The 15356-nt window shown below is 27.9% G+C and overlaps 1 protein-coding gene across 1 annotated transcript; it reads left to right on the top strand.

The window, feature by feature from the left end:
* The first annotated feature begins 3535 nt into the window (after positions 1-3535).
* LOC120091401 (transcription factor RAX2) lies at positions 3536-6170 on the top strand. The gene is made up of 3 exons (XM_039049407.1): positions 3536-3991; positions 4223-4352; positions 5266-6170. The coding sequence occupies exons 1-3, from the start codon at positions 3856-3858 to the stop codon at positions 5918-5920; spliced, it is 921 nt and encodes a 306-aa protein (XP_038905335.1). The 5' UTR covers positions 3536-3855; the 3' UTR covers positions 5921-6170.
* The last annotated feature ends 9186 nt before the right edge of the window (positions 6171-15356 follow it).

The raw sequence follows: 15356 nt of genomic DNA on the forward strand, positions 1-15356 counted from the left end.
CCTTTCCTATCCTTTTTTTTTTTTTTTTTTTTAAATTTTTTTTCTCACATCAATTATAATTTACGCTCCGCGAGAGCTTTTGGATGGCAATAAAAAAAGTAATAATTAAAAAAAACCCTAACGTGATAAGTTATTTTTAGATGTAATAAATGAATCTTATGATGTGATATTTCGTCACTTGGGAGTCGAAAAGTAGAATGCATACTAAGACCAATCTTGTTATAGGATATACAAATTAAATTAAATTGAAACTAAAGTTGAACATATAGTGGCTAAAAATATTACTCGATGGGCAGGTTTTGAAATTTTTCTTTATCAAGTACTAGTTAGGCAAAGGGTGAAAATGATACTTCTTTTTCACGGGTATAAGCATTTGACCAATGAAAAAAGGTTAAGTATAACACGTTTCTACGTAGAAAACTTTTAAACAAGTGGGATTCAATGGGTCAACATTACCAAGTTGGCAAAATGAAACAAGGGAAAAAAATAAAAAAACCATAGTACGATAGTATTATTAGCAAACTTTATAACATCTTACTTTTTCAACATATATATTAATGGTACATGTTGATGAGAGAATAATTTGGATGTAAGTCTTTGCTGATTTGGATAGTAGAGTGGAGTATTGGATAGGAGAAAGAGACGGGTAAAAAAAAGCTCACACTAATGTTGTATTGTATTGTGTTGAGATAAACTAAAATGAAGTCAAGTACGTACTGTGACACTACGATAAGAATCAACTCGACTAAAGCTATAAGTCTTTTGGTTTGATCGATGTTTGGCTTGTCTCCATCATGGCCTCAACATGTTGGTGACAGCAAGGAAACCATAGACTACCATGTGTTCTTCATTATTAACAATATAATTATTGCAAAGAATAGATCACAATATGGTGAAAAAGGAATTTATAGATGTTTCACAGTATATGAATTTATGAATGTTTTTTTTTTCTTTTAAGATATCTCTATGTCGTCTACCCTTACAGTAAAATACCAAAAAAAGAAAAAAAAAATGAACGAGTTTAGATTAGAAAGGATATGTGAAATTCCTTGATTGGTTCTTCCACTAACAAATTATCCATTGTATTTGATTTGACTGACACGGATCAAACAAATTATAACAAATATCTATATATCAAAAATTGACTATGTCTCTGAGGAAGAATTGAACGAACGACTGATGAATGTTGTCGGATTTGACGAGCGAATAGCTCGAAGGCCTTGGATCTGTGTTTCGAGCAAGAATCAGTGTTACCATAGCTTTACCATGATACAGACTCCAAGTTGAGACACAACGTACTGGATTTGTGGAATCCAATCGAATTTGACCGTAGCTTGAAGTTCAAGTGTCGTACTGCAGTAGGGCCGGAAAGGAAGGGGCTCCGAACCTCCTTATTATAAGATAAATTCAAAGTTACATTCCTCTCTTAAATTGAATTTTATAACATTTTTCATATACCCTTTCACTCCTTCTCGAAAACGAAGTCTTAGACTTCTAAGACCGAGAACCAATTCTTCATAGTAGTGCCTTATGCTCCCCCTAAAATTGAGAGTTCCTTCTTTAGATGATGAACGATCTAGAGAAATGTTCAAGATCGGCAATGGTAAAAGTTTCCCAATCTCAGAATAAATCAACTTTGCAAAGAAAAAATATAACAGAAAACGAAATCTAGAAAATCCAATTGATAGATAAGGAAAAAAAAAACTTCGGTAGAATTGGTTGCTTTTCACATTATAGATGTCACTGAAAGAGTTGTAACATGTTGTGGGATATGTTACAGAAACATATTGTTCAAGTTTTGCCAGTAATAAATAAGTCAATCATATTGCAATAACAACAAACATCCTAATAGTATTAAATTTTCATCAACTCGATATTTTCATCAATATTTTTATATCTCCATGTTTTAATTGGTTTGACATCGATATTTGTCATTTCCATTATACCTAAAAAGTATAAAAAAATATAACAATAATAATAGTAATAAAAATGTAGCTTATGCAAATATAAATAATCAACATTTTAATTGGTTTAAAATGCATAGAACATTTAAATTTAAATATTTTTTTGTTATAATTTTATAAAAATATTGAATGATATCAATATTTTAAACATGTTGAATTTTCAAACTCCTCGCAAAAAGGTATCTAGAAGATATATCTAAAAAAATTTAGAATTGGATGAAGAAAAAAAAGAGAAACATTGAAAATTACATACCCATAAACTTAAAATCTGAAAAGAAAGTTTGAAATTGTTGTATGAATGCTAAGTGGAAAGTTAATATTCTTGGTAAATAGTCCCCTTTGCCGTCTTCCATTTTGAAATAATGAATGAAGTTGTTTGAAAATTAAAACCCAAATTTTGACACCAAAATATTTAATTAATTTCTATCCTTTTAATTAATTAAACAATTCTTCAAGTACTTTATACAGTTTGGCAAAACCCCACTTCACAATGATTTAATTCAAAATAACACCTTTCTATTTTTTGTCTTAAAAAAGATTATACCTTCTAGTTGAGACAATATAACCTCGATCAATTATTGGGATCTTTTCTTTCATAAATTTAGTATATATAGAAATTAAAGGGGAAACTTTACCTTTTTTTTAATTTCTGTCGAAGTCTATTTGGTCCTAGATTTCATATTATTACATTTTTAATCCTAAAGTTTTAAGTTTGATTTCAATTTAGTCCAGACATTTTAAAATGTTGCAATTTACCCTCGATATTTCAGTTTTATTTCAATTTAATTGCTAGATTTTGAATTATTATAAGCAATTAATGTTTCATTATTTTTTCATCACCATTAAAATTTTATTTCATAATTATTTTAAGAACTGTATTTAAATATAAAAAAATTGTTGAAAATATTTTCTAATATAGCAAAATGTCACTATCTATCAATGATAGATTTATTACTAACAAGTAGTGACATTTTGTTACATTAACACCAAATACTAAAGTGAGTATTTAGTAAGAAAGAAATCGAGAATAAAAGTTCAAATCTTAAAAGTTTGAGATCAAATTAAAATAAAATATAAATTTCAAGATTAAAATTGTAATATTTTGAAACTTAAAGATGTAATAGAAGTTATAATATATTTTTCTCAGAGAAAAAACAAAACAAGGAGGAGAGAAGTGCACTTTCTATGTCACTTATCACATTCCAATCCTCTATGATATAATACAAAAAATGAAAGGAATAATACATTGCATGAATAATAATTAATTACAAGGATTCCCTACACACAATTAAATACGAGTATATACATCAAGCTTTTGAGCTAGCTAGGTAATATATAATACATAGGGCGTGACAAAGCGACAAATAGCACATATAATTGAACCACTAAAATAAAATAAAATAAAATAGTAAAGGGCACAATTCCATAAGTTTTCATAACCAAGAGGGTCTAAATAATTTTAGGTTTATGGCACCAAAATTTAAAAATATCCACATCCCATCATTTTCAACGTGCATATAAATATATAATACACATTAACATCTTTATCTATTCATATTTTTTGGAGCTAAAGTCTTTGGATTCCTTTGAAAATTAAGAGGCTGCTCAAAAAAAAAAAAAAAAAGAAAAAAAAGAAAAAAAAGAAAAAAGAAAACTTTGATCCTCTTCATGATCATGATCTCTATTTTACGAGTGTTGGTTTTAATTTTTTTTGACTTTTGTGTTGATTTCTTTCTCAATAAGAGAAGGAAGGGTCTTGCCTATTTGAAACATAAGTAAATTAAATCTCTCTCCCTTTTCTTAGCTCAAGGTTTTGAGGTTCAAAACTTCTCAAAATCGTTTTCTTTTTTAATTTTATTTTTTGGTTCTAAATTTTGAGATCGAGAGAAATATGGGTAGAACTCCATGTTGTGATAAAGCAAATGTGAAGAAAGGGCCATGGTCTCCTGAAGAAGATGCAAAGCTTAAAGATTACATTGAAAAACATGGAACTGGAGGCAACTGGATTTCTCTCCCACAAAAGGCTGGTAATTAATATTAATCAATCTCTCTTTTTTCCATTTTTCTCTACGTGGGTTTTGATAAACTTCGTGTCTTTTTATTGATATGAAGTGAAGATTCGAACTTTTTCCCACTGACAACTCGTATTAGTATAATTTTTTTATTACTAAAGACCTATCAAAAGATATTTTTAACCTATTTTTTGTCGGGTATTTCTGTTGAACTATGCTCGTATTGAAGTTAATTTTGTTGTGTAGGTTTGAAGAGATGTGGGAAAAGTTGTAGATTGAGATGGTTAAATTATTTGAGACCTGATATCAAACATGGTGATTTTTCTGAGGAAGAAGATAGAATAATTTGCAATCTCTATACTACCATTGGAAGCAGGTTTTTGTTTCATTCTCTTTTCACAGCATCTTCCACTTTTTCTTTTCTTTTCTTTTCTCTCTCTCTCTTGTTTGATTCATAGTTATCCTTTTGTGTGTCCACGAACTTAAATTAATAATGGAAAAATGTTTGATGTTGAATTGTTAGTTGTTTATTCACATGATATGACAAATTATTTGTAACAATCTGTTGAGAAGTAAAAACTATATACACATTGATATAAACAAAAAAGAATTGATATCATCAATAGAAAAGTTGAAAGAGAAATAACAACAAAATTGATCAAATGTCAACACGAGTATAGTTTCTAGCATTAGTTTGTAATACTGTCTTGAGATGAAAGGTTTGATAAAAAAAAAAAAAAAAAAAAGGAAAAACCTGAACCTATCCAACAAAAATCTGTACATTGTAGAAAATAATTGCACTTTAAATCAATATTCATACCCTACCAGCTCAGTTTTAAATTTTTTTAGTAAAAAAACATTTTTGGGAGAGGTGAATGTTTTGAGTCTGATATTTGTAATGATTTCAAAGTGCTTGAGAGAAGCTAAAAAAAGGTTATTGAAAACCTTTTAATTGAGTTTTATTTGGTTATATGAAAATGAAAAATAAAATTCTAAAACTACTTAAAATTAGAACACTTGATGAGAAAGCTTTTTGTAAAACTACTTTGTAGGAGAAGTGTTTTTAACTTAAAAACCCTTTTATAAAAAAGTCACACTTAATAACTAAAATCACTATCAATAATAGTCTATCATTATTTTGACAGCCTCAACTCTAATTATTATTATATCCATAACATCCATAACTATAATTTTAAATCATATATATTTAAATTTAGAAGTAAAACGATTGAGTCTAATCTAATAATATAAATATATTGACTTTTACAAATTATTATAAATATGTACAGGTGGTCAGTAATTGCAGCACAATTACCAGGAAGAACAGACAACGATATAAAAAACTACTGGAACACGAAATTGAAGAAAAAACTAAGTAGTCCTCAAGGGACAATGGTGCCCCAATATATTCAACCTTCAACAAATTCATCTTCATCTTCTTCTTCACCATCTTCATACTCAAATAATGGGCCCTTGATTTCCACCTTTTTAGAACCCATCTCATTCTCATCCAATCTTCTTCTAAACCCCACCACCAATAATAACAATAGTGCCACTCCAATATTCCATTATCAACTCTCTCAAGATCAAAGCTTTATGATGAGTCCAATGGTAGGAGCTGAAAATAGTAATTTTCATGTGAAATTAGATGATCATAGGTTGCTTGTGTTTGGAGGGGATCAAGGGAGTAGTAGCTCATCGGACGTCGAGTACGGGGGCGCCGGAGTCGAGGAGAAGAGGAGATCATCATCTTCATCTTCATCAATGAGTTTTGTAGAGTGCTCTAGAGTTGTGAATGGATGGAATAATGAGAGGCAATTAGAAGATCAAGGGATGTGGAATAATAATATGGAAAATAATTATAGTCCATTTATGGATTATGGGCTTGAGGAAATTAAGCAGCTGATTAGTTCTAATAACTGCACCACCAATGTTCTTTTTTGATGAAACTACCACATTGATGATCAAACTTTTGGATGCTCTGTGTGTGTGTGTGTTTTTTTATTGTAAATGATACTCTTCTTTTTTTTCTTTTTTTTTTTTTCTTTTTTTTTTTTTGTATTTTCTTTTAGGGAAATGGTGTATATATATGTTGGAAGTACAGTTTATATATAATCATGATCAGCACTGATTTTCTTTTTTGTTTTTTATGCTAGGTTTTCAATTTGATTCATGAGTTAATTGATTTTTAGTTTAAAAAGGAGGATTTTAGTTCTAATTGAGTTGCAACATTTTTTTTCTGCCTCTTTTTACTTTAGTGAATGAGTCCATTTTAGTTTTGAATTGAGAGTTTCATTTTTTTTTTAAAAAAAATTGAAATATTGAACCAATGAAATACAGTTAATATCTTTTTCATAGCTAAATTTGTAGGTTTATGTCAAAATGAGTATGACTCAACTAGTATAGTGCATATACTATCAATCTCGAGATCAAAGGATCGATTGTCCCACCCCATGTATATAATTCAATGCCTTTGCCAAAAAAAAAAAAAAAAAGCTCATTGACCAGCCCAATTAATCAAATAAAATTCAGTTTAAAAAATATTCAAAATTATGTCAAATAAATGCTCAACTTTACTTAAACCTAGCAATATTCAAAAATCCAACAAATTGATTTTTTCTTTTACTATATGAAGATTGATAAATCGAATTTCTAAACTCAAAGTTGAAAATACAAATTAATTTATACCAGTTGAATTAGGCTATCAACAATTAAAATTTTTAAGCACAGTTAGACGAATTAATACAAAAAGAAAAAAGAACTATTAAAACTCATACATATAGTTTGTCATCAATCTTTGGAGAAAACGGTATTGAATGAGCCCCTTATTTCCTTATTTAAGTGCTAAGATACGTTCCGATACTTATTATAAAACACATAAATCTAAAATTATGGTCCTAACAAAATTATAAAATTATGAAATAAAAATTTTAAACAAAAAAAAATTATTGAGATCAAAAGTTTAAATCACCTGTACTTCCAATTTGTACTTAAAAAAAATTAAACAGGTCGTAAGACTTATTTATAATCTAATAATTAAGAGACAGAAGTACATGATCAAAAGTCACCAAATATAAATAATGCAAGATTTAAGAGAATAACAAAACTATTAAACAGCAGCACAAAGTCATAATTATTATCAAATATATATTTTTATGCCCTTAGATGATGGCAATCAAGATCATTATGATTAAGTAATATCAACCGGTGAAATTTAAGCATTACAAGTCCACTTAATTTAAAGTTCTGATTTAGAGTTAATTTAGATTTCTTCCCTTGCAACTACATCTTTGACAAATAAAAATAAAATAAAATAAATAAATAAAAATAAAGGGTAATTAATTAAACTTTAATTCCAAGTTTTTCCTTAAATAAATCAAATTGGATTTGTAGTCTATATTTACATCATATAAACACATGGATTATAGAAATGATATATAAGTAAAACATTTAAAAGGTTGATATCAACTAAAACGTGGAGATCTCAATTTCATACAATGCGATGAAAATATAGAAAAATATCAATGTTTGCATATATTCTTGAAAAAAAATTAATTGAAGAGATTATTTAAATTAATAATAAATATTATATATTTTTTAAACAAATTAAAATATTCATTATTTATATTATATTCATATTAGTGACATTTGTTATTTTTTTTTTGTAGATGAATGTTTCTTTAATGTTTTTAATGATGTTTTCGCCATGTTGACATGGAGTTTACGAAAATGTAAAAATATTACTAAACATGTATTGATATATCGACAAAAATTTAATACTGACAATACAAATATGGATAATAATAGAAAATTAAGCCACTACTTTTAATTAATGAATTGAGTAAAATCCAAAAGCTAATTGATATCTAAATCACATCCATCAATCACATGTGGGGCGATGATTAAGGCTGACAATAGGAGGAAATTAGGAAAAACTTGTACAAAATTTGCAAATTAATTAATTATTTTATTTAAGAAAGAGAATTAATTATTTAATTAATTTTTTTAAGTGTTGCTGAAGTGTTGTATTAATTATTATAAGTAACCCTAAATTATTGAAGTCTGCAAAGTGGGAAGGATACCAATTAGTCAGAAATGAGAGATTTTTATTGTTAAAAAAATAACATATATGCAATATGGAGTGGATTAATCTTATTAAATGAAATGCAAGATATTCCTATAAATTTTTATTTCCAGGAAATTGCTTTATAACTCAAAAGTTAAAATCCAGTTTGTATTTAATATATATATATATATAATTTGTTTACATAGTTGGATTACACTCATAGATAAGTGGTGCGTTTTGGAATAACATTTGAAAACATATAATATGCTTTTCTAGACAATTATTTTTTTTATAAACACATTTGATAAAATTAATAATCTAAAGTGATTTAGTATAACTGTTTGAATGATTTTAGATAATTAAAAATATATATTATAAATAAAAAGGGTCTAAAACTTCTAAAAATTTGTAGTAAAAAAAAAACATTTTTCTAATATAATTAATATAACCACTTTGAGAAGTGCTTAAACTAGATGGTATTTGAAATTGATCTTGTAAACTCAAATTACAAAATTTAATCATTCAACTTTTAAATTTGTATGTAATGTATTCCTAAACACACACATGATATACACATTTAGACTTTTCAATACCAAATTTAACAATTTTAGACTTCTTAAAAAAGTTAAATTATAAATTTCATCATTGAACTTTCAGATTTTTATTTAACGTGTTTTTAAAATTTTAATATTGTGGTGGTGTTATATCTTTGCTATATAAAAAAAATGTTAATGGCATTTGGTTCGATATAATAGAAACTTTTAACATAATATAGCAATTAGGCAAGTAATAGGAAAAGAGAATCTCAAGGGGAAGCAGCCAAGAGGAAGGAGATGAAAGAGCATGGGTTTTGGTGTTATTGTATGGACAAATTGTATAAATAAAGAGTGGGGTTTCAATAAAAAAAATAAAGAAGAAAAACAAGAAGAAAACAATGAAGATAATCTCATTGACCAATTCAAAGATTTGTTTGTTTATCCATTAAAAAAAAAAAGAAAGAAAAAGAAAGACTTGTAGGGTTTGATGGGAAACCAAAGTCAAATAAGGGGGGGGAAAAACTATTTAAATACTATTTTGATCAATATTTTGAAGTTGGTCTAATTTTAACACTTCTATTTTTAATTGTTAAATTTTAATAGTTGTATTTTCAATAAATCTCAAATTTAGTCTTTTAAAAATAAATAAATAATAATAATTTTTTTCTTATATTAACATGTAAATGTGTATAAAACAAAATTTTCTTTTAGAAAAATACCAATAAACTAGTATTATTTGAGACTAAATTTAAATTTTAATAAAAATAGAAAGATTAAAAATTAAAAAATTAAAAGTATATGAATTAAAAATTACATAAATTTTAAAATATAGAAATGAAAATGGTATTATTTTATTTTATTTTAGAAAAAACCCTTCAAATCTGACTCTGTCTAGCTGTGGGTGTGGGACAGTCTTTCCACCCATTTCTGTTTCTAAATCAACCCTCCCTCGCTCTTTTACCTTGAAGTTTCTCCCTATATTTTTAATTCCATGCTCTATTTGATTTTTTCCACTTTTAAATTATTTACTTCTTTTTTTTAGTACAACCAATTGTCCGGTGGGGATTGAACTTCCGATCCGACCTCTTAGATCATATTGTATATCAACATAATTGAGCTTAAGTTCATTTTGACATTTTATTTACTCTTAATCATAGTATAATCATATTAGATTTTCATTGATATTACACTTTTTTACAGGTCTTATATTGACAAGAGACATGAATCAACATTTTTATTATATGATAAAAATATGTGAAACAAGAAAAAATAAATAGCAAAATGTTACTAATGTGAACATAATATAAATAATAAATATTTTAACTTGTTTTAAAAATATAAAATATTTATTGAAAAAATATAAAATATTTATCGAAAAAATATAAAATATTTATCGACTAATTTAAATATTTTTTTTTTATAATTTCTTTTAAGCTATCCATCAACTTTGAGATTTTATCAATATATTTATTTTTGTGAAATTTTGAACTCGACAACTTTATCCACATCAACATTTTAGATCTTGCCCTGCCAAAATTTTGCTTCCATTTTTTAAGTGAAGTAAATATAACACTTTTGTTCATATCAATTACAAGATATTTGATTGAAGGTATAATATAAATAGTTAAGATGACATTTTGGTAAGCTTTGAGATTTATTTACCAATGCTTTCAAATGTTTTTCTCAATAAATCTTATAATGTTAATGTTTGGTCCATAGTTTTCTTCTTCTTTTTTTTTTTTTTTAATCTCTCTAGGCCTTCCTTTATAAATTATGGAGACATATTCACATTATATCTCTTTTCTTTATGTGAAAATTATTATAATTAATAAGTTCAATGAAAATCAACTATACAAAAATAATAAGAACTAATTTTAAGATTTATTGACAGTATGATGATTAAATTTAGATAAAAGAGAAATGGATTGAAACTGAAAGTACAAAAATCAAAATAGTACTTTAACCGGTATAATATACTCAACCTAAAAATTTAAAGTTGATAGCTTAGGTAAATTCAATTATACCAACATTTCAACAATTAACTTACGTATGGACTTAAAAAATGTGAAAACCTTATCAAACGGAAATCAATATTGGTTGAAGAAGAAATAATGTTATAGCACTTAAAATATAGAAAACATAAGATTTCGTGTTCTGATACCACCTATAATAGTTTAATCTAAGGATTCAAACTATGATTTGAGATCCAAATTTAAATTATATTATATAAAAAAAAAGTGAATGGCTTTATTTTATGAAAAAGTGTTTGTAAATATATGGTTTTATAAAAGTAATTGCAAGTATAGATTTTTTAAGTAATTAATATATATGGTTAAAAAATCATAATATATTTTTTTGACTTTGACAAGAGCGGTTGATATATATGTTATCTTATAACAACAAATTGTAGGGAATAAAAATAAAAACAAAAATAAATCATGTGCTTTAATCTCAAAGCTGTGGAGATGTTAGCATAATTATTACATATTTTTTATTTTATTTTTATTTTGAAATATTTACATAGAACCTTTAATATTAATATTGTTGTTTTCAAAACTTATTAGAGAAATATTGTTGTTTTGAAATTTATTAGAGAAATATTGTTGTTTTGGGAGTTCGAGACTAGAAGTCGAGGGTTGAGGATTCGATTAATGTAGAGGTCGAATGTTGAGAACTCGACAAACAAAAAAGAACTTGGAAACAATATGTATAATAGGGTTGTCGAAGGTCAAAGTTTCGACATACATAAATCTCGCTAATTTTGTGATAAGGATCTCGCTCTAGAAGAAAATCTCGCTATAGGTAATCGAAGGTTGAAGTTTTAACATACAAAAGTCAAAACTTCAACCCTCGACAAGGAGATAAGTGGGTGAAGGATCTCGCTCATGAGAATCTCGCTCATGAGCATCTCGCTCATGGACAGGATCTCACTCATGCTTTTTTTCTCATTGGTCATGTATATCTATATATATACTCATGCTTTTTTTCTCATTGGTCATGTATATATATATATTTTCTATGGAAAAGTAAAATAAGTGAAGACAATTATGAGTGAGATCCTGCTCGAGGATCTCGCTCATGAGCAAGATCACGCTCATGAGCGAGAAATCCACGCTCATGAGCGAGAATTCCTTCACCCACTTATCTTTTATTGTATATTCAATTTTTTTTATTATAAAGTTGTACATTATTCTTTTAATTAACTTGTACATTATTTTTTAATTAAGTTGTACATTATTCTTCTCATTAAGTTGTACATTATTCTTCTAATTGAGAAATATATTTTTTTTTCCAGATCATGGTTTTAAAACCCAGGACCTGTTGATCCCGATGTTTTGTGCGACCAGTCTATTCATCGATCATTTAATTGTATGACGGATTGTACTACTGAGAAATATTTTGCAGGTGTCGAGAGGCAATTCTCCAGCGCACTATCCCGCTCCACCCTCGAATCTACCCCTACTGCTCATATCTGGATTCTATGAGGTTGTCAGATTAGGATTTATTCAGTTGGACTGGCATCTGATTACAACCTTTGTCGAGAGATGGAGGCCCGAGACGCATACATTTCATATGTCTGTTGGAGAGTGCATTATCACTCTACAAGACATAGAAGTGTTGTTGAGGTTACCTGTTGACGGTGAGCCGGTCACCGGAGTGATGTATGATGACTGGTTAGAAGTTTGTCAACTGTACCTCGGTGCGACCCCACCTGTCGACAAGATTAAAGGATCGAGGTTAAGTTTAATATGGTTAGGAACATATTTTTGTGAGCTCATAGATGATGCAGATGAGGAAAACCGTTATAAGATATGCGTGAGCATATATACTATAAATGATGGGTGGAAGTCTGTTTTCAAATAAATCAAAGTCATTTTGTTCACTTGATGTTTCTGCCACTGTTAGCTAACCTCCATGATGCGGGGCAGTATTCGTGGTGGAGCATGCTTTTGCATGGTTGTATAGACAACTATGCAAAGCAACAAGACCTGAGGTTCGAGAGATAGTTGGGCCTCCCATACTTTTGCAACTATGGGCTTGGGAGCGATTTCCAACAATGGCTCCAACAGCTACAACATGTTAATGACGCTCAGTTAGTTGGACGAGCCTACAGTTCTTGGTATGTTGTTTTAATTCAATTTAATTTTTATATCACTGGTCTAGTTAATTTAAATTCTAAATTATCAATTTAAAAATTTAGGTAAAGAGAGAAATTTTGTGTGACTAGAATAGGCCACACATGTAGTCAGCCAGTATAGATACATGTTTGATCTGCTTCAACCTGAACAGGTACATTACACTGAACCTAATTGATTATTTTATACACATTTTTGTTGTATTTGTCTTTAATATCCTTTTAATTTTCCCAAGAATAGCTACACAATATCCTTTTATACACAATTAATTATTTTTATTGTATTTGTCTTTAATATTCTCTAATATAATATTTTGTGTTTCAGGTTATTTGGGAGCCGTACAAAATTAGTATGCATACTTTGCCTAATTTTTGTACGAATGGTCAAAATATATGGCGGACGATGAGTCCTCTCATATGTTTTCACATTGGTGAGTGGCATCTTCCTGATAGGGTGATGAGACAATTCGGTTTTCAGCAGAATATCCCATCGCCTTGTAATACTGAACCCATACTGCATGATATTGACCTAAGGACTGAAGATTGGTCCGAAAAAATTGCACATTTGGTAGTGCGATGGCACTATCGTGCAAGGTTTATTGTAGTAGGGGTTTCTCTTAAACAGTTTAACGCAGATGTCACTCCATAATATATTCATTCATATAATAATATCACAAGGCGCTACGTCACTCGTCCGAGAGCAGCTGTGGGTCATCTGATAAATGAATGAATATTATCTAGTTATTTTTTATTTAAATTTATTTTAAATATTGTCTAATTGTTTTATAATTCACAGAGATCGAACAACAGTAGACTCCGTGAGGTTGCGAATGATCCGAACTAGGTTCTTGCTATATGTAGTGACAACCAAAGCTATATGGAAGAAATTCATTATATGTAAGATATAACTATTGTTCCTCCACCAGCTCCTAGACGTAGATGACCTGTTCGGGAAGAGGATGAGTTTGATGAGGTTGCACATAATGTGGAAGAGTTGCCCCTAAGATGCAGACACATAGTCAAACTGATTATGTTAGTCCGATGATGATGATGCTAGTATTTGGTTCAGGACATTATAACTCAGAGGCTGGTTTTCGTCTTCATACGTGCATGGACATAGTCGAAGTCATCGAGCACATAATGAATATTTATATTATGAAGCGCCTGCAGATACCAGAGCAACATCAAGAAGAACCCGAACAACCTCAAGTTCGAAGTCGACGACGACAACCAGCTCGAAATCGACGATGTCCGCTTTGTGGAACACATTGAATTTTGTAATTATTTTTATATAAAAGAGATATTTAATTTACATTTTTTTTATTTTTATGAGATATTATTTTTTTTAATTTATTCTTTTTAGAGTTTAAATAAAATAATAAAATATTTTTAGAAATTATTTTTATAAAATGAAAAATTAAAAAAAAATAAAGGAAGAAAAAAAGAAAAAGGTGGAATGTGTAATAATTAAAAAAGAAAAAAAAAAAGGTAATTTGTACGGATGACCCAAAAATTGAAGTGTACTCTCGCTCTCTATCAAAATCTCGCTATCTCGCTCTCAAAAACTTTGCTCTCTCTCAAAATAATAATGTTTCACCTTTCTGAAAAACCGAAGGGCAAGGTCGAGGGAACCCTCGAGTTATTAAAAAAAAAAAAACAATATTTTTACAAATAGTTTGAAAACAACAATATTTTCCTAAATGGTTTCTAAAAGGACAATATCCTTTTAATTTTTCCTATTTATATAAGTAGTATATTATAAATGTGTATTTTAAAAAATAACAAGTTTAAAATTTTATAAAAGTAGTATAATCAAAATCTAACTCATATATATTCAAACCGAAGGAAATCCAAAATATATACTATATTTGATATTTTTAAGAGAGAAAATTAAAAAATATAAAGAAAACTAAAAGTGATAAAAAGAATTTTAATATGTATTGAATTTCGATTTCAATTTTTAGTGTGCTACTAATTTATGAAAAAAAAAATACTTAGATGCATCTCGAACATCATCTATCTTTATACATCGCAATAAATTATCCCATCATAATTTGTTAGATAAAAAATTTGTATTATTTATAATTTGAAATATTTTAATTCGTTTTTCTATATGTATAATTAAAGTGGGATGTACAAAAGATGGATGTATCTCGAATATTCTCATAATTTATTGGCTTATATATATGAATTGACCATTGTTATAATGGTCACTAACTAATTTAGATCTTTAGTTCACTATGATCACAATAATTTTAAAATGTGCTTTTTAACCATATTTATAAAAATAATTATTTTTTAATTTACTGACTTATAAATATGTTATCTCAAACATGCAACTCTATTGACTTTTATAATTTCACATTCATTGTTCTTTTGAATTTCAAAATATGATCCTTAGTTCTTACCACCCAATCCCAACTCTATACTAAAATTACTATAGAAAGAGTGAAGTTTTTATATTTTTATTTTTGAGTAAAAGCGATAAAGAGTGGATATTCAAATATTATACAAATCGATTAGTCTTTGTTAATTGCAAAATGTTTTGTTTTATGAGTTCTACTATTACAGAATTAGAATTAAATTATGGATCGTATTTACTAAGTCGTATTCTATTAGTTATGCAAATTAGAATATAGTCAT

Source organism: Benincasa hispida, chromosome 11 (assembly GCF_009727055.1).
Source record: "Benincasa hispida cultivar B227 chromosome 11, ASM972705v1, whole genome shotgun sequence".
In the NCBI taxonomy this organism is placed as follows: domain Eukaryota; kingdom Viridiplantae; phylum Streptophyta; class Magnoliopsida; order Cucurbitales; family Cucurbitaceae; genus Benincasa; species Benincasa hispida.

What these genes read in the sequence shown, in the direction of transcription:
- LOC120091401 (XM_039049407.1), top strand. Translation starts at nt 3,856, where the DNA reads ATGGGTAGAACTCCATGTTGTGATAAAGCAAATGTGAAGAAAGGGCCA. An exon ending in TTCTCTCCCACAAAAGGCTG is followed by an intron (nt 3,992 to 4,222) that starts GTAATTAATATT and finishes TTTGTTGTGTAG; the next exon opens with GTTTGAAGAGATGTGGGAAA. An exon ending in TATACTACCATTGGAAGCAG is followed by an intron (nt 4,353 to 5,265) that starts GTTTTTGTTTCA and finishes AAATATGTACAG; the next exon opens with GTGGTCAGTAATTGCAGCAC.